The 24,599-nt window shown below is 56.6% G+C and overlaps 1 protein-coding gene across 5 annotated transcripts; it reads left to right on the plus strand.

Annotated features, from left to right (window-relative positions):
* Positions 1 to 6,841: 6,841 nt before the first annotated feature.
* Positions 6,842 to 24,357, plus strand: MDFI (MyoD family inhibitor). 5 transcript variants are annotated; one of them, XM_064597589.1, is made up of 5 exons: positions 6,842 to 7,038; positions 8,596 to 8,682; positions 15,931 to 16,113; positions 19,103 to 19,327; positions 22,040 to 24,355. In XM_064597589.1, the coding sequence occupies exons 2-5, from the start codon at positions 8,607 to 8,609 to the stop codon at positions 22,297 to 22,299; spliced, it is 744 nt and encodes a 247-aa protein (XP_064453659.1). In that variant the 5' UTR covers positions 6,842 to 7,038; positions 8,596 to 8,606; the 3' UTR covers positions 22,300 to 24,355. The 5 variants fall into 5 exon arrangements, with proteins under 5 accessions (XP_064453659.1, XP_054361821.1, XP_064453660.1 ...); XM_054505846.2 differs by lacking the exon at positions 6,842 to 7,038 and adding an exon at positions 7,245 to 7,615; XM_064597590.1 differs by lacking the exon at positions 6,842 to 7,038 and adding an exon at positions 7,741 to 7,759.
* The last annotated feature ends 242 nt before the right edge of the window (positions 24,358 to 24,599 follow it).

The following is a 24,599-nucleotide window of genomic DNA, read 5'->3' on the forward strand; positions in this document are numbered from 1 at the left end:
GCTGCACTCCACTGACTGAGCCAGCCAGGCGCTACCCCTCCTTTTTATTTTTCCACTTTGATGATGTTTATCATGTACATTTTATATTAACACAATAGCACAAGCATATAATTTGTAAATCCATAGACACATATTGGGATTGGCGTTCAGTTTGTCTACATTGAAAAAGTTGCCCTGTCAACATAGTTTGGAGGAAGCAGAAGGGCTTGTATACCAGCGTTCACTACAGAGTTATTCATAGGAGCCAGAAGACAGAAACAACCTGAGTGTCCATCAAATACATGGATGGGTAAACAATATGGTCTATCCATACAGTGGAATATTAGTCATAAAAAGGAATGAAGGAATGCTACCACATGGATGAACCTTGACGTTATGCTAAGTAAAACAAACCAAACACAAAAAGACCAATCTTGTATTCCACTTACATGAAATATCTAGAATAAGTAAATTCATAAGAGACAGAGAGGATATATGAGGCTTTTAGGGGCTGGGGGGAGGATGGAACGGGGAGTATTATGTGTTGAATTGTGTCTCCCCAAAATGATGTGCTGAGGTCCTACTCCCTGGCTGGCACCCCAGAATGTGACATTATTGAGAAATAGGGTCTGTGCAGACTGAATGAGGTGGAGGTCATTAGGGTGGGACCTAACCCAATATGACGGGTGTCCTGGGACATTTGGACACAGAGACACAGAGACACAGAGGGAGGATGATGTGAAGACAGGGAAAAGGCGGCCACGTGACTGGAGTGATGTGTCTCCAAGCCAAGGGACTCCAAGGATTGCCAGCAAACACCAGAAGCTAGAAGAGACAAGTGAGGAGTCCTGCCTCAAGCTGTCAGAAGACAATGGTTCTGCTGACACCTGGATTTCAGACTCCTCGCCTCCAAACCACAGAGACAATAAATCGCTGTTGTTTTAAGCCACCTGGTCTTTGGTACTTGGTCATGGCCACCCTGGGAAACTAACACAGAGAGCTACAGCCTCGGAGTTACAGCGCTTCTGCTTGGAGCGATGAAAAACTTTGGAAATAGATAGTGGTGATGTTTGCACATTTTGCATGTAATAAATGCCAGTGAATTGCACAATTAAAAATTAAGTGGAAAATTTTTGATGTTATATATTTTTTACCTCAATTTAAAGCAATTAATGATGTAGGATACCAAAAATCATTGAATTGTACATTTTAAAGGGGTAAATTGTATGGTATATAAATTATAGCTCAATAAAGCTATTAAAAATAGTTTGTTTATGGAGAGGCGAAAGACCTAGGATAGCCAACACACTGAAAAAGAATAAAGTTGGAAGACCAACACTACCCAACATCAAGACTTGTCATAAAACTACAGCGATCAAGGGACGCCCGGTGGCTCAGTCGGTTAAGCGACTGCCTTCAGCTCAGGTCATGATCCCAGGGTCCTGGGATCGATGGAGCCCTGTGTTGGGTTCTCTGCTCAATGGGGAGCCTGCTTCTCCTTCTACCCCTCCCCCCCGCTCATGCTTGTGTTCCTTCTCTCTCTCTCTCTGAGATAAATAAAATCTTAAACTCACACACACACACACACACACACACACACACACACACACTAGAGTGATCAAGACAGTGTGGTACCAGTGAAAGCACAGACAAATAGATCAATGGGACAGAACAGAAAAGCCAGAAATAGACCCACAGAAATATAGTCAACTGATCTTTGACAAAGGAACAAAGACGGTCTTTTCAGCAAATGGTGCTAGAACAACTGAACATCCACAGGCCAAAAAAAAATGAATCTAGACACAGACTTTACACAATTCATAAAAACTAAAAACGAACCATAAACCTAAATGAAAACACAAAATTATAAAACTCCTTGAGGATAACGTAGGAGAAAACCTACAAGACCTTGCATTTGGTGATAACTTTTTAGATACAACACCAAAGGCAGGGTCAATGGAAGAAATCATTGATGAGCTGGACTTCATTACAATTAAAAACTTCTGCTCTACCAAAGACACTTTTAAGAGAATGAGAAGGCAAGCCATAAACCGGGAGAAAATATTTGCAAAAGGCATGTCTGATAAAGGACTGCTATCCAAAATACAAAGAGCTCTTTAAACTCAACAAGAAGAAAATGAAACACCTAATCAAAAAATGGGCAAAAGATCTGAACAGACACCTCACTGAGAAAGACCTACAGATGGCAAGCAAGCATATGAAAAGATACTCCACGTCCTATGTCATTAGGGAAGTGCAAGTGAAAGCAGTGACGAGATACCACTACACATCTGGTACATGCCGACATCCAATACCTATTAGGATGGCGAAAATCCAAAATACTGAAAACACCAAATGCTGGTGAGGATGTGGAGCAAGAGGAACTCTCATTCGTTGCTGGTGGGCATGCAATGGTACAGCCACTTTGGAAGAAGTTTGGCAGTTTCTTACTTAACTAAAATACTCTTTACCATATGATACAGCAATCAGGCTCCTTGGTATTGACCCAAATGAGTTGAAAACTTATGTCCACCTGCACATGAATGTTTATAATGGCTTTATTTGTAATTGCCAAAACATGGAAGCAACCAAGATGTCCTTCAGGAGGTGAGCAGGGAAAATAAACTGTGGAACATCCAGACAACGGAACATTATTCAATACTAAAGAGAAATAAGCTAGCAAACCATGAAAAGACACGGAAGAACATTATATACACATTACTAAGTGAAAGAAGCCAATCTGAAGAGTCTACAAAGTATATGCTTCCAACTACATGACATTCTTGAAAAGGCAAAACTTGAAAATGATCAGTGGCTGCTCAGGGATAGGGGAGAAGGAGGGATGAGTAGGTGGAGCACAGGGGGCTTTTAGGGCAGTGAAAGGACTCTGTATGATACCATAGTGGTGGATACATGTCATTATACATTTTTCCAAACCCACAGAATGCACACCACTGAGAGTGAACCCTCATGTGAGCTGTGGACTTTGGGCGATATGTGGGTATATGGTAGATGGGAACTCCTTGTACTTTGTGCTCAATTTTGCTGTAAATTTGAAACTACTGCAAAAAAATATTTTTTTTAATCCAAATTCTGGCACTATCCAGAAAATTTTAACATGCTTATTTATAATTGTTATAAAGTTGAATTACCAAAAAAAAAAAAAAAGAGTTCGGAGGCCACTGCAAGAGGACATTTATACGTGCATAACAGCCCAGAGTTAACTAACTTACCACAGGGATGAAGGGGAAGAGGTCCTGTGTAGGGGTGGAGGACCAGGGACGACCTAAGCCACCTCCTTTCTCCCAGGAGATACCAGGTGGGCGGCGGGGCTGGAGCAAGGTGCATAACCTCTCTGTGTTTTGGTTTCCTCATCTGTGAAACAGGAGAAATATTGGTATTTAATATTAATCGACATTTACTACTGTAAATGGTGCCCTCGGAAGCTCCCCTCACCTGCCGCTGGGCCAGCACTGGGCAAGAGAGTTAACATTTACCGAGAGATAGCCACAGTGTACCAGGGGCTCACTTAATCTTTCCCCCAGTTGTGAGGTAGGAACTCTCCTTCCAGAACGGGCAATGCAGAAAGTTCAAGTGATTTGCCCAATATCACATAGCTAGGTAGAAGTGACTGAACCAGGCTGCAGATTGGGTGGGGCTCTGCGATACCAAACCAACTCATTTCTACTCTACCACGTGCCTGGTATCCCCAGTTACCAATGAGACAGAGGTGGGTTGCCGAGCGCCACGTCTACATGTTCAGCAAGCAGCGTGGAGGTGGTGACACCTTAGGAAGAATATCACAGTTCCCTCCACGTGCTAAAGGCTGTGTCAGGCATTGGAATGAGCACTGCACGTGGCCTCAGAAAATGTGGCACAAGTCCCAGCTACATCTACTGCTAGTTGTGTGGCCATGAGCAAGTCACTGTACCTGGGCCTCAGTTTCCTCATCTGTAAAATGGGTATAATAACTATCCAGACTGGGCGCCTGGGTGGCTCAGTCGTTAAGCGTCTGCCTTCAGCTCAGGTCATGATCCTGGAGTCCCTGGACCGAGTCCCGCATCGGGCTCCCTGCTCGGCAGGGAGTCTGCTTCTCCCTCTGACCCTCCCCCCTCTCATGTGCTCTCTCTCTCAAATAAATAAATAAAAATAAAATCTTGAAAATAAATAAATAAATAACTATCCAGACTGCGTGGATTTTCAAGGAAGCAACAAATCTAGAAATGTCTAGCAAGGGGCTGGCCTAGAGAACATACCCAACTCATGTTTACTGAATGTGACATACCACCAAGAATCAGAAGAGAGGGATAGAATCAGGCCTGGGGGCTGAGCTCCCCTTATTCCGTCACACGCCATGTCTTTCAGGAATGGGGGGGAATAGAGCCCCATTCCCCACACGGTGCCCCTCAGGGAGGGAGTCAGGGAGGGGAGCTGGAGGTTCTCAGTTCTGATCCAGCAGCCTCCACCACTACACACAAACACACCCCCTTCTACACAGCCCTCTGCTGGGAGGATGAGCCATAATGTCCTGTCCCCCATTCTCCCAGGCATGGCAAAGACCACAGCTGTGGTCCAGCTGCGGAACCCAGCCCAGACGCTCCTGACGGGCCCTGTGCCAGAGACAGGAAGCTGGGAAGAATTGTGCATGCCTGCTGGACACTGGGAAGGGGTGGACACCAGGGGCTGGAGCCAGGCCAGCCTTGGGAGTGCATTGTGTACACAGGACTATAAGGGAGAGCTGTGCAGAGTCACTGTCACTCTGGAGGGCTCTGGGGAGGCTTTGTAGACTCTTCAGATTGGCTTCCAGGAGGCTGGAAAGAGTACTGGTTTGGGAGTCTGGAAACCTGGGATTTAGCACGATTTTGTCACTCACTCATTCACTGTGTGACTTGCATTAGCTCCTTCCCCCTCAGGCCTCTTGTGAAACTGGAACTATCTACTGAGCTGTCTGGGGCAGACACAATTCTAGGGAATACACCAGCAGACGAGACAGAGTCCCCTTTCTTCTGGAGCTTCCTTCTGCCAATAAACAAGCAAATGTAATAGAAAACAGGATGGAAAGGCCTCTGAAGAAGAATAAAGTGGTGTGAGGGGACAGTGAGGGTTCCGGGATGGCCTCTCTGAGAAGGTGATGCAAGCAGAAGAAAGGCAGAGATGAGGAAGCAGGCCACAGGAAGGTCTAGGGGAAGCACATTCTGAGCAGAGGGAAGAGCAAGAGCAAAGGCCCTGAGGCAAGCATGAGGCAAGTTGAAAAATAAACCCAGGAAGTAACGAGGCTGGGAGAGAGATGGGGGCGAAGGTAGGAAGAACCCATCTAAGGGAGGCCGGAGGCCATTGTAAGGACTTGGCATTTTACTCCAAACTGATCAGTGGGCCCCAGGAAAGCTAGGCCTGGGCTGGGAAGCAGAGCCCACCTGGTGTTGTGTGTCAGTGGGTGGAAGGGTCAAGTTCAGCCTCTGCTCACTTGCCCTGGGGTCCTAGCCAGGTGCTTCACAAAGAGTGGTGTACCAGGCCTAGAGTGATCAAGGCGCTTGGCTCAGGTGCACAACTTAAAGGGGCATCAGAAAACTCAGTAATGAGGGGCGCCTGGGTGGCTCAGTTGGTTGGGCGACTGCCTTTGGCTCAGGTCATGATCTCAGGGTCCTGGGATCAAGCCCCGCATCGGGCTCCCTGCTCTGCGGGAAGCCTGCTTCTCCCTCTCCCACTCCCCCTGCTTGTGTTCCCTCTCTTGCTGTCTCTCTCTCTGTAAATAAATAAATAAAATCTTTTTAAAAAAAAGAAAGAAAGAAAGAAAACTCAGTAATGAAGATAAACAATATTTTCCCACAATGTCTAAGAATCAAAATTAATGCAAAAAATCCACAATGCACAAATTGTCAGTACTTTAAATCAACACAGGATCTAATCCTGCACTTGCACAATCCTGTCTCATTGGCTTTGCTCTAACCCCAGCCCTGGTTTCAGTAAAACTTTATTTATAAAAATAGAAAACTGGCTGGCAGGGCTGTGATTTGCTGATTTGTTTGGGTTTTTTAATACTAAAATATTGGATTAAAACGTTATTTATCTCAGCACCCTTCTAAATTTTGCACCCTAGCCAAGGGCCCCATTTACCTTACCCTAGTCCTGGCCCTGGGTAACAGTAAAAGGATTGATTTCCCCACCGAGGACCCCAATGTTCATCCCTCCTGAGACTCAGAGAAGTGAACAGACTTCTCCAGGGAAACATGAGGATGGTGGGGCTGGGATGTGAACTGTAGTCCCATGCCATGCGGAGGCCCACCACCTGGCCCTCACATCCTACTGTGCTCTGCCCTGGAACACTGATTTTTTAAGCTTTTTATTCAAGCATAATAGGCACAGGAAAAAAACCGCATGTACCTTAAATGTTCACCTTGCTGAATTTTCACCAACTGAGCGCACCTGTAAAACGGCGTGTGGGATTCCATTTAAAGCGTATTTTACATTTCCAACAAACCAAACGTATTCGTTAGGACTGGGCCAGATTCCTAGGACTTTGAGCTCAAGCAGGCAACTTACAGTAAGGATGGGGAACTGAACTGGGCTGATCCAGAGTTTAGGGACGGGGATAGAGATTGAGAAGGGGTGCATCGCTAGGGTCTGTGGTTGGAGAGGGGGCCCTATATGCCAGAGGGGACAGGGAGAGAAGCGGGGGCTGCCCTGGAGACAACGTCCCCCCCACCCCTTGGAGGAGGGCGAGGCCCATGCCGCAGGCCCAGGTAAGCTGGTAAGAATGCAGCAGTCGCCGAACCTGGGCGGGGGTGCGTCCTGGTGACTCAGCCCTTGTCAGGAAGGGGGAGTCCACTCTGCTCTCCAGAGCTCCCAGACTGCAGCTGGATCGAGGCTGGCTCCCGGGGCGCCAGGCCGGGGGGACCCCGCAGCAGGCAGCCCGGCCCCGGCAGCGGGACCCTGCCTCCCGCCCCGGAGCCCCCCTTCCGGCCGCAGCCACCTGGGCTCATCGCAGGGACGCGGCCGCGGGTGGCAAGAGCGCGGCGGCCGGTCCTGGCCACGACGGCGCCGCAGGGGCCTTGGAGCGGCGTAAGTAGCGACTGCGGGGGCTGGAGGAGGCCAAGGAGAGGCCCGGAGTCCCTCACTCGGCCCCCCGCGTCCCAGCCCCCTGCTTCAGGCCCGGGCTGGAAGGCGGGCCTTGGGGAACTGGCCCGGCGCCGCCTCCGCCGCCGCCGCCGCCTCCCTAATTGCTCCCTGGCCCGCGTGGTGGGGCGCCCAGACTCGGCTCCGAGGCGGGCCGGGTCAAGTGTGGCCGAGACGCTGGCACCCCAGCGGCGGCCCCACCTGAGGACCATCCTACGGGCGCGCCCAGCCCCAGCCAGCGGGCCGCAGGCTCCAAGCCCTCCCCCCCATTCTCGGGGACCTGGCCCCGGGGTCACGTTGAGGGTCCTCGCCCCCCTCGGGCTGCCCGACGGCGGCTCCTCCCTGTCCCCACGGCCCCGAGGAGGGACCCAGCTCACAATTCCAGATGTGCCGTCGGGCTGTCCCTGTCTGGAGGGGCCCCTTCTCTCCTCTTCCCCCGAGCACCCGCAACTTGGAAGGCCTCGGATTCCGGTCTGGAGCCAAAAGAAGGGCTCAACTCCGAGAACCTCGCTTTGCCTCCAAAGTTGGTCTTCGGACACAAATTCCCACGCACAGCTGGCGGGAATGGGGGGATTAGGGATGCTCGGGGCTGCTACAGGACGCGGGAGGCTAGATGGTCACTAACCGGATTTCCCGGAGGGACAGCTTCTGGCGGGGTGGACACGAGGTCTGTGAGCCCCCGGCCCGGGACGGAGACCGACGGGGTGGGCGAAGGGTGCCCGAGGACCCTGATCACTCCCATCTTTGGGACTACGAGATTTGGGGCTACAATTATTCAGACAGCTGGCTCGAGGCGGTTGTGGCCAGAGTGGTTTCTCTCGCTCATTCTCCTGATTTTCTGCAAACTTTTGCAGAGTTGAGGGCAGGAGAAGGCGAAGGCGCAGCTCCTCGGGGCGCTGGGCCTGGGGGCGAGCGGAGATTTGGGGAGACTGGGGCCCAGCTCTGAGGTCGCGGAGGAAACGCGCGGAGTCGGCTTCCTGTGGGGGCTTGGGCCGCGGCGCCCCGCGGACAGACGTGTCCGGCCCAGGCTGCGCCGGGCCGGGCGCGGGGAAGGGACGTGGGGGGGAGGGGGCGACGGGGGAAGGCGAGGAGGGGGTGGGGAGAGGGTGGGCCTGGGAAGAGGGGAGGGGAGAGGCGAGAGGGGGAGGAGCGAGGGGGCCGGAGAGAGAGAAGGAAGAAGGAAGGGGGCGAGCGGCGCGAGCTGGCGCCGAAATGGGAGAAAGGAGCGAGTGAGAGGGGAGGGGGCGCGGAGCGAGCGGCGAGGAGCCGAGCGGCCCTTCGGCTGGGGCGCCCTCCGCAGGCGCACATGGCAGCCCCTGCGCGGTGATCCCCGAGTAGCGAGTAGCGAGTAGCGCGCAGCTTGCACGAGTGAGTTGGTCGGTGGCCGCGCTCGAAAGGGGGGAGGCGCGCGCCTGCGGCCGGATCACCCCCGGCGCGTCCCCCCTCTCCCCTGCTCGCGCGAGGGGACGGTCGGCCCCGCCCGCTGAGCTCTGTTTTCTGCAGGTCCCGGGCCGATGTCCCAGGTGAGTGGCCAGCGCCCCCCTCACTGCGACGCGCCCCATGGAGCCCCCAGCGCAGCCCCGGGCCCAGGTAGGACCGCGGATGGAGAGCGAGGCTGGAAGGGAGCGGGGGCAGGCGGCCGGGCCGGGGTGCGGGGGTGGGCGGCGAGGGGGATGGGGGTTGGGGGAATTGGTGGGGGGATTTGCTAATTCTCACTCCGCCTCCCTGAGACGCGGGGAGACGGTTCTGGGGAGCTTGGGTGGAGGTGGGGGTAAGGAGACTGGGTATCTGGGTATCGGGGACCGGGTCCAAGGAGAGTGGAGGGCTGGGGTGATGGGGGCAGGGCCGAATGGAGACGGCGCCTGCGCCAAATTGGCTCCAACTACCCCCACTCCCAATACCAGACACACACACACACACACACACACAGCGCGGTGTCTGTCCGTCTGGGATTTGTGTCCCAACCGTTTCTGCCCAGTGTGTAAATATTTATGGGGGCCTCAGGCGGGGCTTGGGGTGTCTGAGTCTTTCTCTCCTTCCCTTCCCCCAACCCAACGAGAGTCTAGCGCTTCCCGAAAACTTTTGTCCGCAGAGAGCGGCTCCAGGACCCGGCCCCTCCCCTCCTTGCCATCTTGTCTCCCTGGTCTTCCTCTTCACCCGGGCCTGGCCTGTCCCGGCCGGTCCCACCCTGCAGGCGCGCGCACGCGTGCACACGCACACACACACACACACACACATACACACGCACACCCACTCCAACCAAGTGCCCACAGCCGGAGTGAAATGCCCCGACCCCCAGTTCGCAGGGTTTGTAACCTCTGGGATTCCTGCAGGAGCCTCCCAACCCTGGAAGGCTTTGTGCCTCCCTGAGGGGTATAGGGTGAGCGCCCTGGGGCTGTGGTTCTCAGTCCATTCTCCTGACTGTGCCCATGAAAGCTGAGGCTCACGGCGGCACACAGGGCCAGGGAGAAGTCAGGAGCAGCAGGGATTTGTTCAGGGGCAGTGGGGTGGAGAGCAGGAGTCTAGGCCCAGATTTTGGGACTTCAGTCCCAACTGTAGACTAGTCTCATTCTTTTGCCTTCCTCCCTTTCTCCCCTCTTTGAGTCTCTGAATAAGAAGGTCGGGTCCTGGACCTCTGACACTAACTTCCTGCATGGCCTTGGACAAGTTACTTCTCCTCTCTGGCCTCTGTCTCCACATCTGCCCATAGGGGCCGGTGTCCCTGTTGGAGAGGCTGTGGGCTCCCCACATCTACCTGCTGCACGCCCAGGCCTGGCCTGGCGGGGCGGCTCCTACAGCCGAGCGAGGACAAGTAGGAGATGGCTGGCCAAGGGCCAACGCATACATGGGACTGATGTGTCTGCTGTGTATCCCCGCTAGCCCTCAGATCCTCTCCTCTTGGTGGGGCCCCTGGAGCAGAGACTTCTGGGGAATGAGCTCCTCCAAGAAGTGGACTCCTTCAGCCTGGAGAGAGAGAGGTTGGGGCGGAACCGGGAAGGATCTTTCTCTGTGTCTGGGAGCCTCTCTCCCTCTTGGCCTCTCTCACCCCTCCTCACTTTCTGGGCCTCTCTTCTCCCACCCTCTCCCTTCGCCCGGCCTTCTTTCTCCGCTTATTCTTCTCTGCTCTCTCCCCCGCTACCTCCTTGCAAGATCTACTGCCCCTTGTGACCCATTCTGAGTCCCAGCAGGGAGAGGAGGGACTTAATGTGCTGGGGCAGGGTGGGCCACCTGGAGGGGTAAAGCCCTAGGCTGTAACTTGAGGCGCCCCCTCACACCCTCCAGAGGCCCAGAGAGCCCCCTCCCCAGCCTGGGCTGGGCCAGACAATGTGGCTTTCATAACTCGAAGAGGCCTGGCTCTGCCGCCTTGGGAGAATGAGCCCTACTGCCCAGGAAGCCCAAACCGCAGGAGACCCAGCCAAAACCCCACAGACGCCTGAAGCCAAGACCAGAATCCCCCACACTCCCTGCTGAGTGCGGACAGAAGAGCAGGGCCTGAGCACTGCCCCTGGGGGGCCTGGCTGGCAGGACAGCCAGGGAGCAAGGCCCCCCCCACCCACCCTCAGCTGCCCAAGATGCAGACAGGATGCAAGGAGACTCAGGGCACCTCTGATTGGGGCAGGTGGCCAAGCCCCCACACCCTTGGCTCCCCGCCAGTGCCTCCTCTCCACCCACCCCTGCGAGCCCCGGAGAGCCTGGCTCCCTAACCCACAGCAGATTTCTGTCCAGCACTGAGACGTCACATTCCTGCTCTTGGTTCTAAATTGAATTTCCTGGGGAATTGGAGTCTTCAGACCTAAAATAAGACCAACCCGACCCAGCCTAACTGGCCAGCTCAAGCCCTCTTCAGTCCTCAGCCCGGGGGCTGGGACTGGGACTGGTGTGTCACAAGGGCGCATCCAGTGAGCCCAAATTCTCACCTCCTTGGGGTTTGGAGCCAAGTGCCACCCCTAATCCTCACCCCCTCATTCTCTCTTCTGCCCCTGACCTGGGGCATTCCCAAATCCAGGATTCAGTCCTCAGCAATAGACACTTGCTGAGTGCCCACTGGGGGTGCAGGGGTGAATTCTGCCACCATCCCAAGGGAGCAAGCTGGGGAGGCCTGAAAGATAGGTTGGATTTGGGGAGTGAGAGAGGAGAGGGTTAGAACCTTCTGGTCAAGAGAAGACATGTAAGCATAAGCATGGGTGGATTGCTGAAAAGGCCCGGTGGTGACCTGGGGCCATGGAGAGGTCAGGCTGCCTGGAACACAGGATCCTTGTCCATTCATCGGGTTGAAGATGTCAGCTGAGGCCTTGAATGCCAGGCCAAGGAGAGCTTGGAGTGTGGAGTTCAGTCACTACTCTCTGAGCAGAGAGATCCTGGCCCTCTCCAGAGATGGTCAAAGCTCCAAAGGGAAGCTTAGATCCACTGTCCACAAGACCATGGAGAAATCTGGGTTTGAGTGACCAGAGATTGGAGCCCCAGAACAAGGGTCCTGTGGGCACTTTCCAGGCTTGGAGTGAACCCATCCCACCTAGAAGAGGTCCCCCCATTCCTTGTCCCCAGAGCACCCCTCACCTTGATGGACAGCAGGCGGCCAGAAGGAACTCAACAGGGTTCCTGCTGAAGTTGTGAGTCTCTTGGCCTTCCCTCCTGGGCTTATGAATTTATTTTTTTTTTAAGATTTTTTTTATTTATTTGATTGTGAGAGAGCGAGCACGAGCAGAGGGAAAAGCAGAGGGAGAGGGAGAAGCAGACTCCCTGCTGAGCCGGGAGCCTGACGACGTAGGACTCGATCCCAGGGCCTGGGGACCATGATCTGAGCTGAAGGCAGACGCTTAACCACCTGAGCCACCCAGGCGCCCCGGGCTTGCGGACTTAAACAGCACGTTTCCACTCCCTGCTGGGAGGTCTTTCCAGAACTCAGGGCATTGGCTCCAACCCTATCCTGTGTTATGGAACAAAGTGTGTTGAGGCATAAGGGGCTGCTGCCTTTCTATATTCCCCTCTTGTAGATGGAGACCCTAGAAGAAGTGCAGGGCAGAGGCTTCTGCTCAGAGATGCCGTGTGACAGGGCATGTGTGACCCTCTGGTCACACGGAGCAGGGACGTAGCTGGGCAGGCAGATGGCGCCTCCGGGGAGGATGGGGCCCTAACCAGGCACTCCTGCCAGCCTGGGCAGGTGCCTTTATGCCAAACATGAATTGCACATCCATACAAGAGCCCTTGGCCTTTGCTGGCCTCCACTTCTTTCCAGCGCACTCCGCATCTCTACCCTCTTGAACATTCCTCTGGGAGCTTCTCCACAGAGATGTTCTCCCCTCTGTGCTGAACAGTGGGGGCTCATGGTCACAGGAAGAAAATGAGGCTGTTTTGGTCTCTTGATGGTTGAGCCCTGGGGCTCCCCCTGTTGTCTGACTTCTCTGCTCTGTGGGCTTCTAGGGAGAGCTGTTTCTTGGCGCCGGGCCCTCCAGGTAGTACCTCTCGTTCAGAGTTCCGGTCTTCCCACCACTTCTTAATGCCTTCTCATTCTGCTTCCATGTCTCCAGCCACTCAGCACGGGTTCCTCTTAGGCCCTCAGTGTCACATCTGCAGGGTCACCTCTTGGCTCCAGGAGACCTGTGTCTCCGTGTTTCCGGGTCAAGGTGACTGGACTGGATTGTCTTACCTCCCTGATACCCTTCTGAGGTCTGAAGCTCGCCCTAGAACGGCAGGTTCCCTGTAGGAGGGTCTCCTCGGGACCTGGTCTGGGCTCTCTAACTACTTGTCCCCTCTGGCCTCCAGGTCACCAGCCCTGTAGGTGACCTACAAGGAGACGCTGCCAGAGAGTGGCGACATGGGGGGAGGAGGGCGCAGATGGGGACCAGTCTCCCTAACCCCCCTGTCTCGCCTTCATCCCTCTCCAACCCTGGAGGGGGGCCACGAGAGCTGCAATCCTGGCTCCTTCTACTATAGGACCGATGGTGTCATCCCTGTGCACCCCAGTGACCTCAGGAGGGAGCCTGCGAAGCGACCACGAGGCCCCAGTTCTCTAGGCTCTCCAGCCTCAACACCGCCAAACGGCTGTGGCTTCCCTTGCTCATGCTGCAGCCGCTCACCCTGGGGTGTTGGCGTCTGCTGCCCTTCTCGAAACGTTCTTTCCCCCTTCTTTGCTGATTGATTATCATTCAAGACCCAGTGTGGGCACTGCCTCCTCCAGGAAGCCCCCCAGACACACACACGTGCACGCACACCCCTGGAATGAGTGCCCAGCTTCTGTGCCCCCACAGCCCTGGTGCACCTCTTGCCCTTCGGTGTGTGTGACTGCCCCCCCCCCCCACAGACGACTCCTGAGACAGTGACCTCCTCTTCCTGGTTTTGGTCTACCCAGCACTTGACATATTGCAAGGGGCATCATAGCTGCTTCATAAATATTAAACCAAACAGCACAGGAAGGGAGGGAGGGAGGGAGGGAAGGCGGAGGGCAGGCAGGCAGGAAGGAAAGGAGGAAAGAAGGTGGGTAGACAGAAGGTTCATGAATGGCCCCCTGCGTTCTGGGGCACTGCTGAGCATTTCATTTACTCTTGGAAACCCTGAGGGATAAGCATAAGGATCCCCCCTCCCCCACCACCACCCTTTACACACAAGGAAACACGAGTCCTGGTAACTTGCCCAAGTTGGCTACTGATAAAAGCCAGGGCTTGGGTCTTCCAGCTCCTCGCTCAGGCGTTTCTCATTACACCACATGGGAGAGACAGTGCTACCCGTCAGGGCCATGGCACGGTGCCTCTAAGGGCCAGAGGCTGCAACTGGGCAGGCCCCTCCCTTCCTAGGAATCTGGAGCAAGCCCTGAGCCTCCCTCTTCGTGCCAGCTTGGTATTAGCCCCCAAGAGCCATGGCTGAGCTGTTGTAGCCCAGGCTCAGGGCTGGGAGAGGCACCATCCAGCAGGCATCGCTCCTCCCTCCGCCCTGTGTGTCATCTCGGCTCCCCTGGTCCCCTTGCCCCAGCCCTGTGATCTTCCAAAAGCCATTTGACTCCTCTCTCATGAACCCAGGAGATAGGGGGCTCTCAACTGGCCCAAAGACTGGATGGGGCAGGACAGAACCGACCCCTCCCTCCCTGGAGAGGCCGGGGTCACCATGAGGGGTGCCCAGCCTACAACTCTGCCACCCTCCTGAGCTTGCAGGAGTTCTGTGCCCTTCTCCCACCCCAGCTCCTGTCTCTGCAAAGGGCCTGTGGTTTTCCCAGGCAGGTGTGAACTACCTACCTGGGTCCCCTGGGGCCTGGTTCCCCGGGCTGTGGGGGATAGGGAATCTCTGGAACAAGGACTGCTCAGGGCCCAGGGGGGCAGATGAGCCCCTGGATGGTCCCCTCCCCTCAGGCTGCTCCCAGGCCCCAGACCTGCCTGCCCCGCCCTCATTGGCTTTCCTGATGGTGGCTTCCTGCGTCCTGTCTTGGCTGGGCTTCATTTGGAGACAGCTCAGAGAAGGTCAGCGCATGGAGGCCCCTGTGTTCTCTGTGATTGAGTCTGTTTCTATTTCCAAGACTAGTCTTTGTCTATCTCTCAGTCGCCCTGGGCGTGTCTCTCTCTTGGTCACTTTGTGTGGTGTGCACAGGCGGGTGGTGATCCTTTAGTCTCTGGGTTCCTGCCCTTCTCTTCCTTCTCTGACTGCCTGTGGCTCTCCTCTTCCTATTCCCTTGTGGTCTCTGCGTCTTTCTGAGTCCCTCGTTTCTGTGTCTCCCCTGCTCCCAACATGGCATGTGGGGGGGACACCCTCTCGAAGCCCCCGTCCCCCGGACTGCACAACTGGGGTCTGATGAGAGGCTTGGGGTACACCCTGCACCCTGTAATTGCCGGCCTGGGCCTGGGCCCCGTGATCCCTGACCTCACCCTCCCTGCTCACCCTCAGGCCTTCCTACATCCCTGGTGACACCGAGGGATGGGAGCTCAGGCCCCTCGCTGCCTCCCTCCCCCATCTCCCATCCCCCCCAATCTCCCCCCTCCCCCTGGCCCCAGGGGGCCCTAGTCCTGCTGCCTCAGGAGCTGTGGGTTTGAAGGAGGCTCCATTTCTGCCTTCCGCCCACCCTGCGCAGAGGGGTCGAGCCAGTCACTGTAATTACGTGTGGCTGTGGTCTGCCTCTTCCCAGCCTCTTGGGCCGGCTCCCTGCCTCTCTTCCTGCCTGGCCCCTCCGCCTTGGGCCCATCCTTCTCCTCACCCCAGGTTTCTGACTCTCCCTCCCTGCTGTCATCTTCTCTGACCTGGCTTCTCCCTGTGTGTCCCTCTCGCCCTTGCCTGCCCCATACTCCCCTTTCTGTCACCTCTGCCTCTGTCCGCATCCTTTCCTGCCTCCCCCTCACTTTCTGCTGAGTCTCCCTCCCGTCCCAAGCTGTCTGTCCCAGGGTTTCTGGGGCTCCCTCCTTCGGCGCCCAATCCCGCCTTCTGATGCCATCTCTCTCGGCTTCTGCCTTTCACTGGCCCTTTGATTCTTTCCCTCTTCCTGTCACTCTGGATGCCTGTCCCTGTCCGTCCATCACTGGCCATCTGTCTGTCCTCTCCTGCGCCGTGTTTCTCCCCACGTCCCTTTCTGCTGCACATCTCTGGCCCCTCTCCCTGACAACCACACAGACCCAAGTGCGCACGTGCACACACTCGTATACACACATATACACACATACCCTTGATCGCTCCTGGCTTGCGTTTTGGGAGCTTTCTATTTTGGAGCCTGGCACCATTGCCAGATAGGGTAAGGGCTGGGTAGCTGGTACAAAGAGGCCGAGAATGAGGGCTTATGGCATTCTGGGCTGCGGGAAGGGGACCAGGGCTGGGCAGACAGGAGGGCACTGGAAAATATACCTTGGTCATGTGCTTTCTCTCTAGCCCAGACCCCATCCCTCCTGCCTGGGCTGGAGGTAGTAACCGGATCCACTCACCCTGTGGAGGCAGCGCTAGAGGAGGGCTCTCTGGAGGAAGCGGCATCCCCCATGCCCCAGGGCAATGGCCCTGGGGCCCCTCAGCCCCTGGACAGTACTGACCTCGATGTCCCCACAGAAGCTGTGACATGTGAGTCCTAGGGGGCCGAGGGGTGGGAATGGCAACACGTGGGGGTCGTGCTAGGGAATCCTATCCCTATGGGCTGGCGGAAATGCAGTGGGTGCCCATGGGAGCCTAGCACTGGGCCAGAACCTTGAAGTGTGGGCAATGAAAAGGTGTAGGACACGGTCACTGTCCTTTCTGTCTAGGAAAGGGACCTCCACATACAAAATGATTAGTATAACATTAGTTCACAAGGAGGGTGGACGGGCTCCAGGCAATATGGTTCAAGAGCAGAGGGCGTGGGACCATATGAAAGGAGGAAGAGAGCTGGAGGTGCTGAGGCCCCAGAGCCAGAGCCCCCTGCAGCCCCACCCTTCAGAGTATCGAGGGTGAAAAGGAAAGAGAGAAGCCCCCAGTTAACTCTGAGCAGAAAGGAGCCTATTCCCAGGCTTGGCTCAAGGCCCCCAGGGAGGTCCTGGGAGGGAGAGAGTTCTCTGCCCTCACCCTGAAGGGTGGGGAAGGGGCAGCCAGAGCTGTTTGTAGTTAATAAGAAGATCCACAAAATCTTGCATTTTGCACTTTCCAACTTTCTTTCCCTGACTGATCTCAGACTCTTCAAACCAGCCTGTACAGGACAGCGAGTGCCAAGTCCATTTTACAGATGAGGAAACTGAGGCACGCAGACCCACTCAGCCTGGACACAGCTGGGGAACTTAGGTCTCCTGGCCCAGGGCTCTTTCCTGTGCCTGCCTGCTCAGCTGGCATGGCTGAGGGGGAGCCGCCTTCAGCCAGGGCATCCGGGGCTAAGTTGGACTCCCTGGAAGTCGGGGTTACTAAATCCTGCTAGCGCACTGCCCTCAGCCTCCTCTAGACACACCCACCAGCAGAACTGAGAGAAAGAGGTCAGCGCCGTGGCCACAGAGGAGGGGGCCTGGATGGGAGTTGGACAGACACCTCTGTGTCTATGGGCCCGAGTGTTTGCTCTGTGACTCAGCCCCCATGGCCACCCCCACGGCCATAGCCACAGGCAAGTTCTGTGTCTGTCCAAACCTCCCAGGGCCCTCAGCTCACCACACACTCCCACCCTCCGGTCACTGTGCCCATGTTTAGGCATCGGGGCAGGGGGCACGGAAGCTGGCCAAGGACTCAGGCCAGTCTCCCGCCGTGGGGCCAAGAGGTGGGAGCAGGATGATTCAGGCCTGGCTGCTTGCCATGGCCTTACCCCTGTTTACCCAGATGCAGGCTCCAGCCACACCTCAGGGCCAAACGCTCCCAGCATGGAGCTTCTCCAGAGCTGTGTCTCCCATCCTCTCCTGACTCCCCACCTGGCCTTCGGTGCCTTCCTCCCAACCTCCATCCCCCCCCCACACTGTCCCCCCGCTCCACTTCCTAGCTGTGGAACCTTGGGCAAGTTTTACCCTCTCTGGGTTTCCATTTTTTTCATCTGTGAAATGGGGCCAATGACAGTAGATCTATTGAGATGTGTAAAGAAGCTGCTCTACAGAAAGCTCTCGGCACGCTGTTGGCATCTAATAACAGCCTAACGTGTAAGGTATGAGTTATAAGACGAGGGATGACTGATAGGAGCAGCTTCGTCCCCAGTCCTTCATCTCCCAGCCTCTGCCCCGCTCTGCGCTCTGAGTCCCAGCTCTTGGCCTCCAGGCTGGGCCCACGTCTGACCCTTTCTAGCTGTGGGACCTTGGACAAGTTCCTGTGCTTCTCCGGGACTCAGTTTCCTCATCTGTGAAAGGTGGATACCGCCTCAGGGAGAAACTGAGAGGGTTCGTGAGAGAATGGCATGTGAAGCACTTAGAAGGGGGGCTGGCAAGCAGGAAGTACTCCATGATGTGCTGTCACTACAACCATTTCGTAGAAGGCCTGGCCCTCTCAGTCAGGGCAAGCACTGAGGCCACCTTCCCCCCTCCTCTGCCTCCAGCCGCCCCCCCAGACACCTCCTCGTACTACGATGCAAACCCAGGGGCCCGGCCTAGAGGGAGTCAGGGACCCACACCCCAGTGCCTAAGAGATGGAAGTGCCCAACATTTATGCATTTACAGAGGGTCCCGCCCAGGAGCCAACAGCCCTGAGCGGCTGAGGGGGCCCAGAGTTCTCCCTGTCACCTTCTCAGTCCCCTCCCCCAAACACACACACACACGTATCTGCCCCCATCTCTTGCAGACAGAACCATGTCATCCAGGTGAGCAAACCTGAGGTAAGGAAAGGGACTGGGTGCTTTGGGGGGATCCCTAGGGCCAGCATTCCCTGGACCCCACTGATGAAGCTGAAGTTTGGTTCCTCAGCCTGGGATGGGGACTCAGGGAGTTCCTGGCCTTGGGGATCCCCCACCATAGGCCTCTCCTCCCTTCTCTCCCCCGTCACCCAGACCCCCAGGGCTCCCCAGGAGACTCGTTCTGCCAGCCACCCCGCAGAGTCATAGAGGGCAGGGGAACTGGGGTGGAAGAGAAGAGGTAGAGGGGCTGCTCTGAGGCACCCCTGGAGCCCAGGGCCAGGGCATTCATCTCCAAACAGATGTTTCCAATAAATCACCCAGCACACCAAGGGCAAAAATATCTGGGGGCTTGGCAGGGGCCGAGGTGAAGGTTAACGCTTCACTGCTGTCCCTCCGCCCCCCAGCCAAACAGTCCTTAATCCCTCCCCCCTGACCGACCGCCTCTCTTGCTAAAACCCCAGGAACCCAAGAGCAGGAGATGGGTTTCACGTGGGGTAAGAAGGTGGGGTCCAGGGCTCCGAGCCCCCCGCTGTTGCCTTGCACCTCTGTCTCTTCTGGAATGAGCACTGGCCTGGGGGTCATGAGCCAGGCTCAACTCAACTATTTCCTGGTGTGCCTCTGGGCAAGTCAGTTCTGCTCTCTGGGCCTCAGTTTCCCCATCTGCAGAATACAAGCCCGGCTAGGTGACCTGTGGCGTATCTAAGGTTGAAGCAGGCAGGACTGGGGCAGAGCTCTGGGAGGCCGTGCGCTCCCCACCCCCACTAACCTTTCTCATCATCTCTCTAGGCCAGCCTCAGGGGAACCCCTTGAGCTGCACCCCACTAGTGGCGAATGGCTCAGGCCACCCCTCAGAGCTGGGCAGCGCCAGGCGAGCGGGGAATGGTGCCCTGGGTGGCCCCAAGGCCCACCGGAAGTTGCAGACGCACCCATCTCTCGCCAGCCAGGGCAGCAAGAAGAGCAAGGGCAGCACCAAATCTACTGCCTCCCAGATACCCCTCCAGGCACAGGAAGGTAAGCATCCCCTCCCCCCTCCCTGGGAGAGGCCTCCTCAGCCGGGCCCCTCCAAGCAGGACCCCTCCAAGCACGAGGCAGGCACAAGCCGCAGTATCTTCAGCAGGTTGCTCGTTAGAAGCGCAGGCTCAGCCCCACGCCAGGCCTGGATCTGATCCTCTGGGTGGGGCCCAGGAGTCCAGGTTTTAACACTGCCTCCGGGGCATCTGGCCAACTACACCTGCTGGGGAAAGTGAGTCCTGTCTGCCTTCTCAAGACCAACCCTTTCCCGTCCATGCTCTCCCAGAGTTGCTGTAACAAGGAATGAAACCATCTGGGCTGAGCCAGCATAAGCCACTCCATTTCTGGAAACAAAATTTTCCTTAAGGCATGGACCGCCTGTTTAGTGAGAGCAGAATACCTGCAGAATAAAATGATGCACCTTTGGATACTTAACTGAGGGTGTGGCGAGGGCTGCGCAGGCCGGTGGGAAGGCAGGGAACCCAGATACACCAGCCATTGTTCCTGCAATACAAGGGTCCCCTGCCGGGCCGCCCTGGGCAGCCAGCTTCCCTACCCCGCCCCGGCCATGAATTCCGAGAGGGTGACAGCTGCCTATAGCTCAGTGGTGCTTGACCTTCACCCCAGAATTTTTAAGGGCATCCTGTCCACACTGGGGGATTCCAGCGTGGTCTTCTGCAAACAGGATTCAGTGTACATATTTGCATGTAAAATGTTCATCAGCCTTCCTACAGAGAAGATTCTGCCCAACAGTCTTAATTATGAAAGGAATGTCCATTCATTTAAAAATGTACTGGGCATTTGCTGTGCGCCAGGCACTGTGCTATGCGCTGGGTACCCAGTCCCTGGCCTCACAAAGCTCTCATGAGAAAGACAAACAGGTAATCACCATATGGGGTGATAAATGTGGTAAAGCCACACACAGGAGGTTATGCAAACACAGGGGACACCCACACCAGCCCAGAAAGCTGGGGAGGGGAGTCTGGGAAAGCTCCGGAGGTCTGAGCAAGACTTAAATGGTGAGTAGGAGGATCTAGCGGGGGGAGTATTAGCACGGAAGTGAGAAAGGCTATCTTGGTTAGATTATGAAATTCTAGGTGAGGAATGGGGGGAGGTGAGAGTCCAAGCGGGCAGGAGCTGTGGGGGTGAAGGCACCTTGTAAACTGTGCACTGGACCTAGACTTTATCTGGAGGGCATAGGGTGCCTGGGTGGCTGAGTCGGTTAAGGGTCTGACTGAATTTTGGCTCAGGTCATGATCTCAGGGTCAGGGGATCAAGTCCTGACTCTGGCTTCGAGCTGGGTGTGGAGCCTGCTTAAGATTCTCTCCCTCTCCCTCTGCCCCCCACTCCCTACACGCTCGAGGCACGTGCTCTCTCTCTCTCTTAAAAAAGTTTCTTTGGATGGCAATAGGGAGCCATTGAAGGATTTTAAACGGGGTAGTGACTTCACTGGATTTGCATTTGAAGAGAACGCCCTTGTTCAGTTTGCAGGCAGATGGCAGGGGTGCCAGCTATACGAGACCCCAGTCCCTCCACACAGAAATGGGATGGCAGAGTCACACCCTCCATGGCAGTGTGGGACTCCCATAGGACCAGCAGCCTTGTGCCAGGGGCCCGCCCGGTCAGGGGAACTGGACGCTGCGCTGCATGCCCAGCCCCCCGGGAGAGAGGCCAGCTCAGCATCCTGGCAGCCCAGTGAGCGGCTCAGAGCGCAGGCTCCAGAGCCAGCCTGCCTGGTTTCGATTCCCAGCTCCACCACTTACCAGCTGGCTGCCCACGGGTAGACTCATGCATTCATTCACTTACCATCTATTTACTCAGCACCTCAATGTCGGGCGCCTTCTAGGGACTTGTAACGTATCAGTGACTACAAAGGAGAAAGACACCTGTCCTTGTGGAGCTTACATTTTAGTGGGAGGAGAGAGCCGCATAGTGCCATGGAAGGTGATAAGTCCTTCCAGGGGAGAGGCAAGGCAGGCCAGGGCAAGGGGCTGAGGGTGCTGGGGTGGGGCCAGCAGGTTGCAGTAGTAAAGATGGTGGTCAGGGAAGGCCACCGCAGAGTGATCCAGGAGGACAGAGTGTGGGAGGAGACCAGATCTCACTCGTAGGGAGGTGGAAGCCACCTGAGGGTTCTGAGCACAGGAGGGACACACTCTACTGAAGTTCTGCAAGGGTCCCTCTGGGCTAATGCGTGGGGAGTAGATGCAGGAAGGGGTAGTCAAGGGTGGGGGCTGGGGCACCCAGAGAGGAGGTTGTTGCAGTTGCCTGGGTGAGAGACGGGCAGAATGGTAGGATTCTGGGTATATTCTGAAGCGACTTCTCTGTGTCTCAGTTTCTTCATCTGTCAAGTGGGGCTAATAGTAGCCCCATCTCACGGAGTTGTTGCAAGTTTAAATGAGGTTCATTCATCCCCAACACTTAGAAGAGTGCCTGGGACATGCTACGACGAGGGTTTGGTAAATAAATGACTAAGGGTGGTGAAGAGCAGGGACTCAATCCCGACGGCCTGGGCTCAGATCCCTCGCTCTGCAGCTAACTGGGCAGGTGCATGTAACTCTGTGCCTTGGGGTCATCAGCTGGAAAGCTGGGCCCCTCGCAATCCCACGTGTGGGAGCAGTGGGAGAGTCGCCGAGCCCTCGGCCATGAGCCCTCTGAGCCTGGTCCCTCAACCCTGGCTGTCTCACCGGCCCTGTCCCCCGCCCGTGCCCGCAGACTGTTGCGTCCACTGCATCCTGTCCTGCCTGTTCTGCGAGTTCCTGACCCTGTGCAACATCGTCCTCGACTGCGCCACGTGCGGCTCCTGCAGCTCCGAGGACTCGTGTCTCGGCTGCTGCTGCTGCTGTGGCTCGGGCGAGTGCGCCGACTGCGACCTGCCCTGCGACCTGGACTGCGGCATCGTGGACGCCTGCTGCGAGTCGGCCGACTGCCTGGAGATCTGCATGGAGTGCTGCGGGCTCTGCTTCTCCTCCTGACCGCCGCCGCCCCGCCCACCCGCGCGCCGCCCCGCCCACCCGCGCGCCGCCCCGCCCACCCGCGCGCCGCGGCCCCGCCTCTGGTGGGGGAGGGTGGGGGCGGGGCCGCCGCAGCACCGCCTCCTCCTCGCGGTGCCCGGACCCGGTGGCAGCGCCGACGACCCGAGGTTGGGGGGCGGGCCGGGGAGGGACCCGCGCCTGGCCCCCCGCCCCCCCACCCCCGGCGAGAACACTGTGAAAGTGGGGGGCAGGAGCGCGGGCGGGGGGAGGCGGGGCCGGCGGGCTGTGCGCTTCTCTACCTCTCCCGGCCCCTGGGGCCCGCCTCCCGCCGCCCAGGCTCAGCAAAATGTGAAGTGAGACATCCCAGCCCGTCCTGGGCCAAGCCCTTCCCCAGTCTCCTTACGGGGCCCTCGTGGGGGGCCTGACTCCTACAGTGACCCCCGAGGTCCCCCAGAGGGCAGGGCTGGGCCAGGAGGGACAGGAACAGTATAGAAAAGACAGGAAGGGGAGAGGGAGGGAATGGAGGGTGGGTCTGTCCTATTTGTTGCTGTAAATAAAGTTATTTGTCCGTCTCAGATCTCCTGGGCACTCAGGAGTAGTGTCTCAAAAGCAAACACTCCCTCTCCCCCCAACACACACACAAAGCACCCAACTGATGGAGGAGGCCTCCGTGCCCTCTGGGGTCCCTTCCCTCCTTCATGCTCCCCCTGAAGGCAGGAAGAAGAGGGGTACCGACTCCCCACCGTTTTTTCCCTCTTCCTGCCAAAGGGATGGGGAAGCCCAGGGAGGGAAGAGTTAACCCTTGGCATAGAATTAATTAACAACAGATGTGTTCCGGTTTTGATTAATTAATCTCCTGCTGACTCCTGCTTCTCGAAGCCCTTCCTCGTGATGGCTCGGGGGCTTGGGTGCGGCCTGTGTCAGTGGTAGAGTAGTGCCCGGGGAGGGGCCGGCTCAGGCCCGTCGCAGCCTGGGCTTGCTCCTGGGCCACGCTGGGAAGCAAGTGTGGCCTGAGTGGAGGTTACTCGGCCCCGCCGCAGTCCCGGGCTGTCAGGGAGCCTGAGGAAGAAGAAAACCGACGGGATTAGCCGAAGCCTTGGAGGCCACGCGGCCGGCACCCATGTCTGGGAGGGCAGCCCTCCTCACCCCATCCTGGGCCTGGAGAAAGCCAGGTGTCCAGGGTGAGTGAGAGGACTGTCCCGTGGTTGGACTCAGATCCCCCTGAGGAGAAGACAGGGCTGGAGAAAGCTTCCTAAAGTGGAGAAATTGGTGGGCACTGCTTCCTGAACAGAGGCTCGAGTGGCCAGGAGGGATCCTGGAAGGAAGGAGGGAGCTCAGAAAAAGGGCCAGATGAAATGTGAACTCTCTTAAGGAATGCCATATGGGGGAGCAGCCCGTGACTGGAAGGTGGGTGCGGTTGCAGCAGGAGGAGGTAGTAAGGGGGTGAGAAGGACTGACCAGACCACGGCGTGCCTCCCCTACACACACCCCCCAACAGGTACACAGCCCTCACTTTGCCAACAGCAAGGTTTCCTGACCTCTAGGATCTCGTAAGAAACTCAGGACACAGAGAGGAAGGGACCCGTCCAGGGTCACATAGTCAAGACCAAAGCCAAGAGAAAATCCCTATCTCCTCAGGCCCCCAGTGTTCATTTATCTATTTGTTGATCTGAATGTTTGTTTAGTGATTGCACACCCAAAGTACAAAAGGCTCATCTGTGCATACACAAGCATATACGCCTATTTTCTCTTTTACAAAGATGTCAAAATTCTCTACGCGTTGTCCTGCACTGTTTTTTATCGCTTGACCATTCGTCTGGGGGATCTTCCTGAGCACAGTGAAGAGCGGCCTGGAGTCCCACCGGAGGACCAGTGGCCACCCGGTTACCCCGCTCCGGCTTAGCCCCTTCCCTTTATTTCTCTACCACAAACAAGGCAGCGCGAACAAGCTGTGTCTGTAGAATATTCCTAAAGGTGGGATTGCTGTGACGCTGACAGAGCCGCCCGATCACAGTGGCGTGCCACTGGTCACATGGCCACAGGAGCGCCACTTCTCTCGCTGCCATGGCTCTCGGTCCTGAGGAGGGCAGATGGTGGCGGGGGGCTTCCATGCAGTCCCCACTCCACCTCAGGTCTTCCCCAAGGCTGAGGGCTGCCGTTAGGGTGGCCGGGAGGAGGGGTGCGGTGCGCCTGACCGACTTGAGGTCTGGTTCAGGTGGGCAGGAAGGCCCCCTCCCTGGCCCTCTCCCCTCCTGGGGGCCGTGGCAGGAAGAGGCGCCTCTCCAATGCAAATAGCGATT

This window comes from Mirounga angustirostris, unplaced genomic scaffold (genome assembly GCF_029215605.1).
Source record: "Mirounga angustirostris isolate CCGP_5_RB_7025 unplaced genomic scaffold, mMirAng1.0.hap1 SCAF_8, whole genome shotgun sequence".
Classification (NCBI taxonomy): domain Eukaryota; kingdom Metazoa; phylum Chordata; class Mammalia; order Carnivora; family Phocidae; genus Mirounga; species Mirounga angustirostris.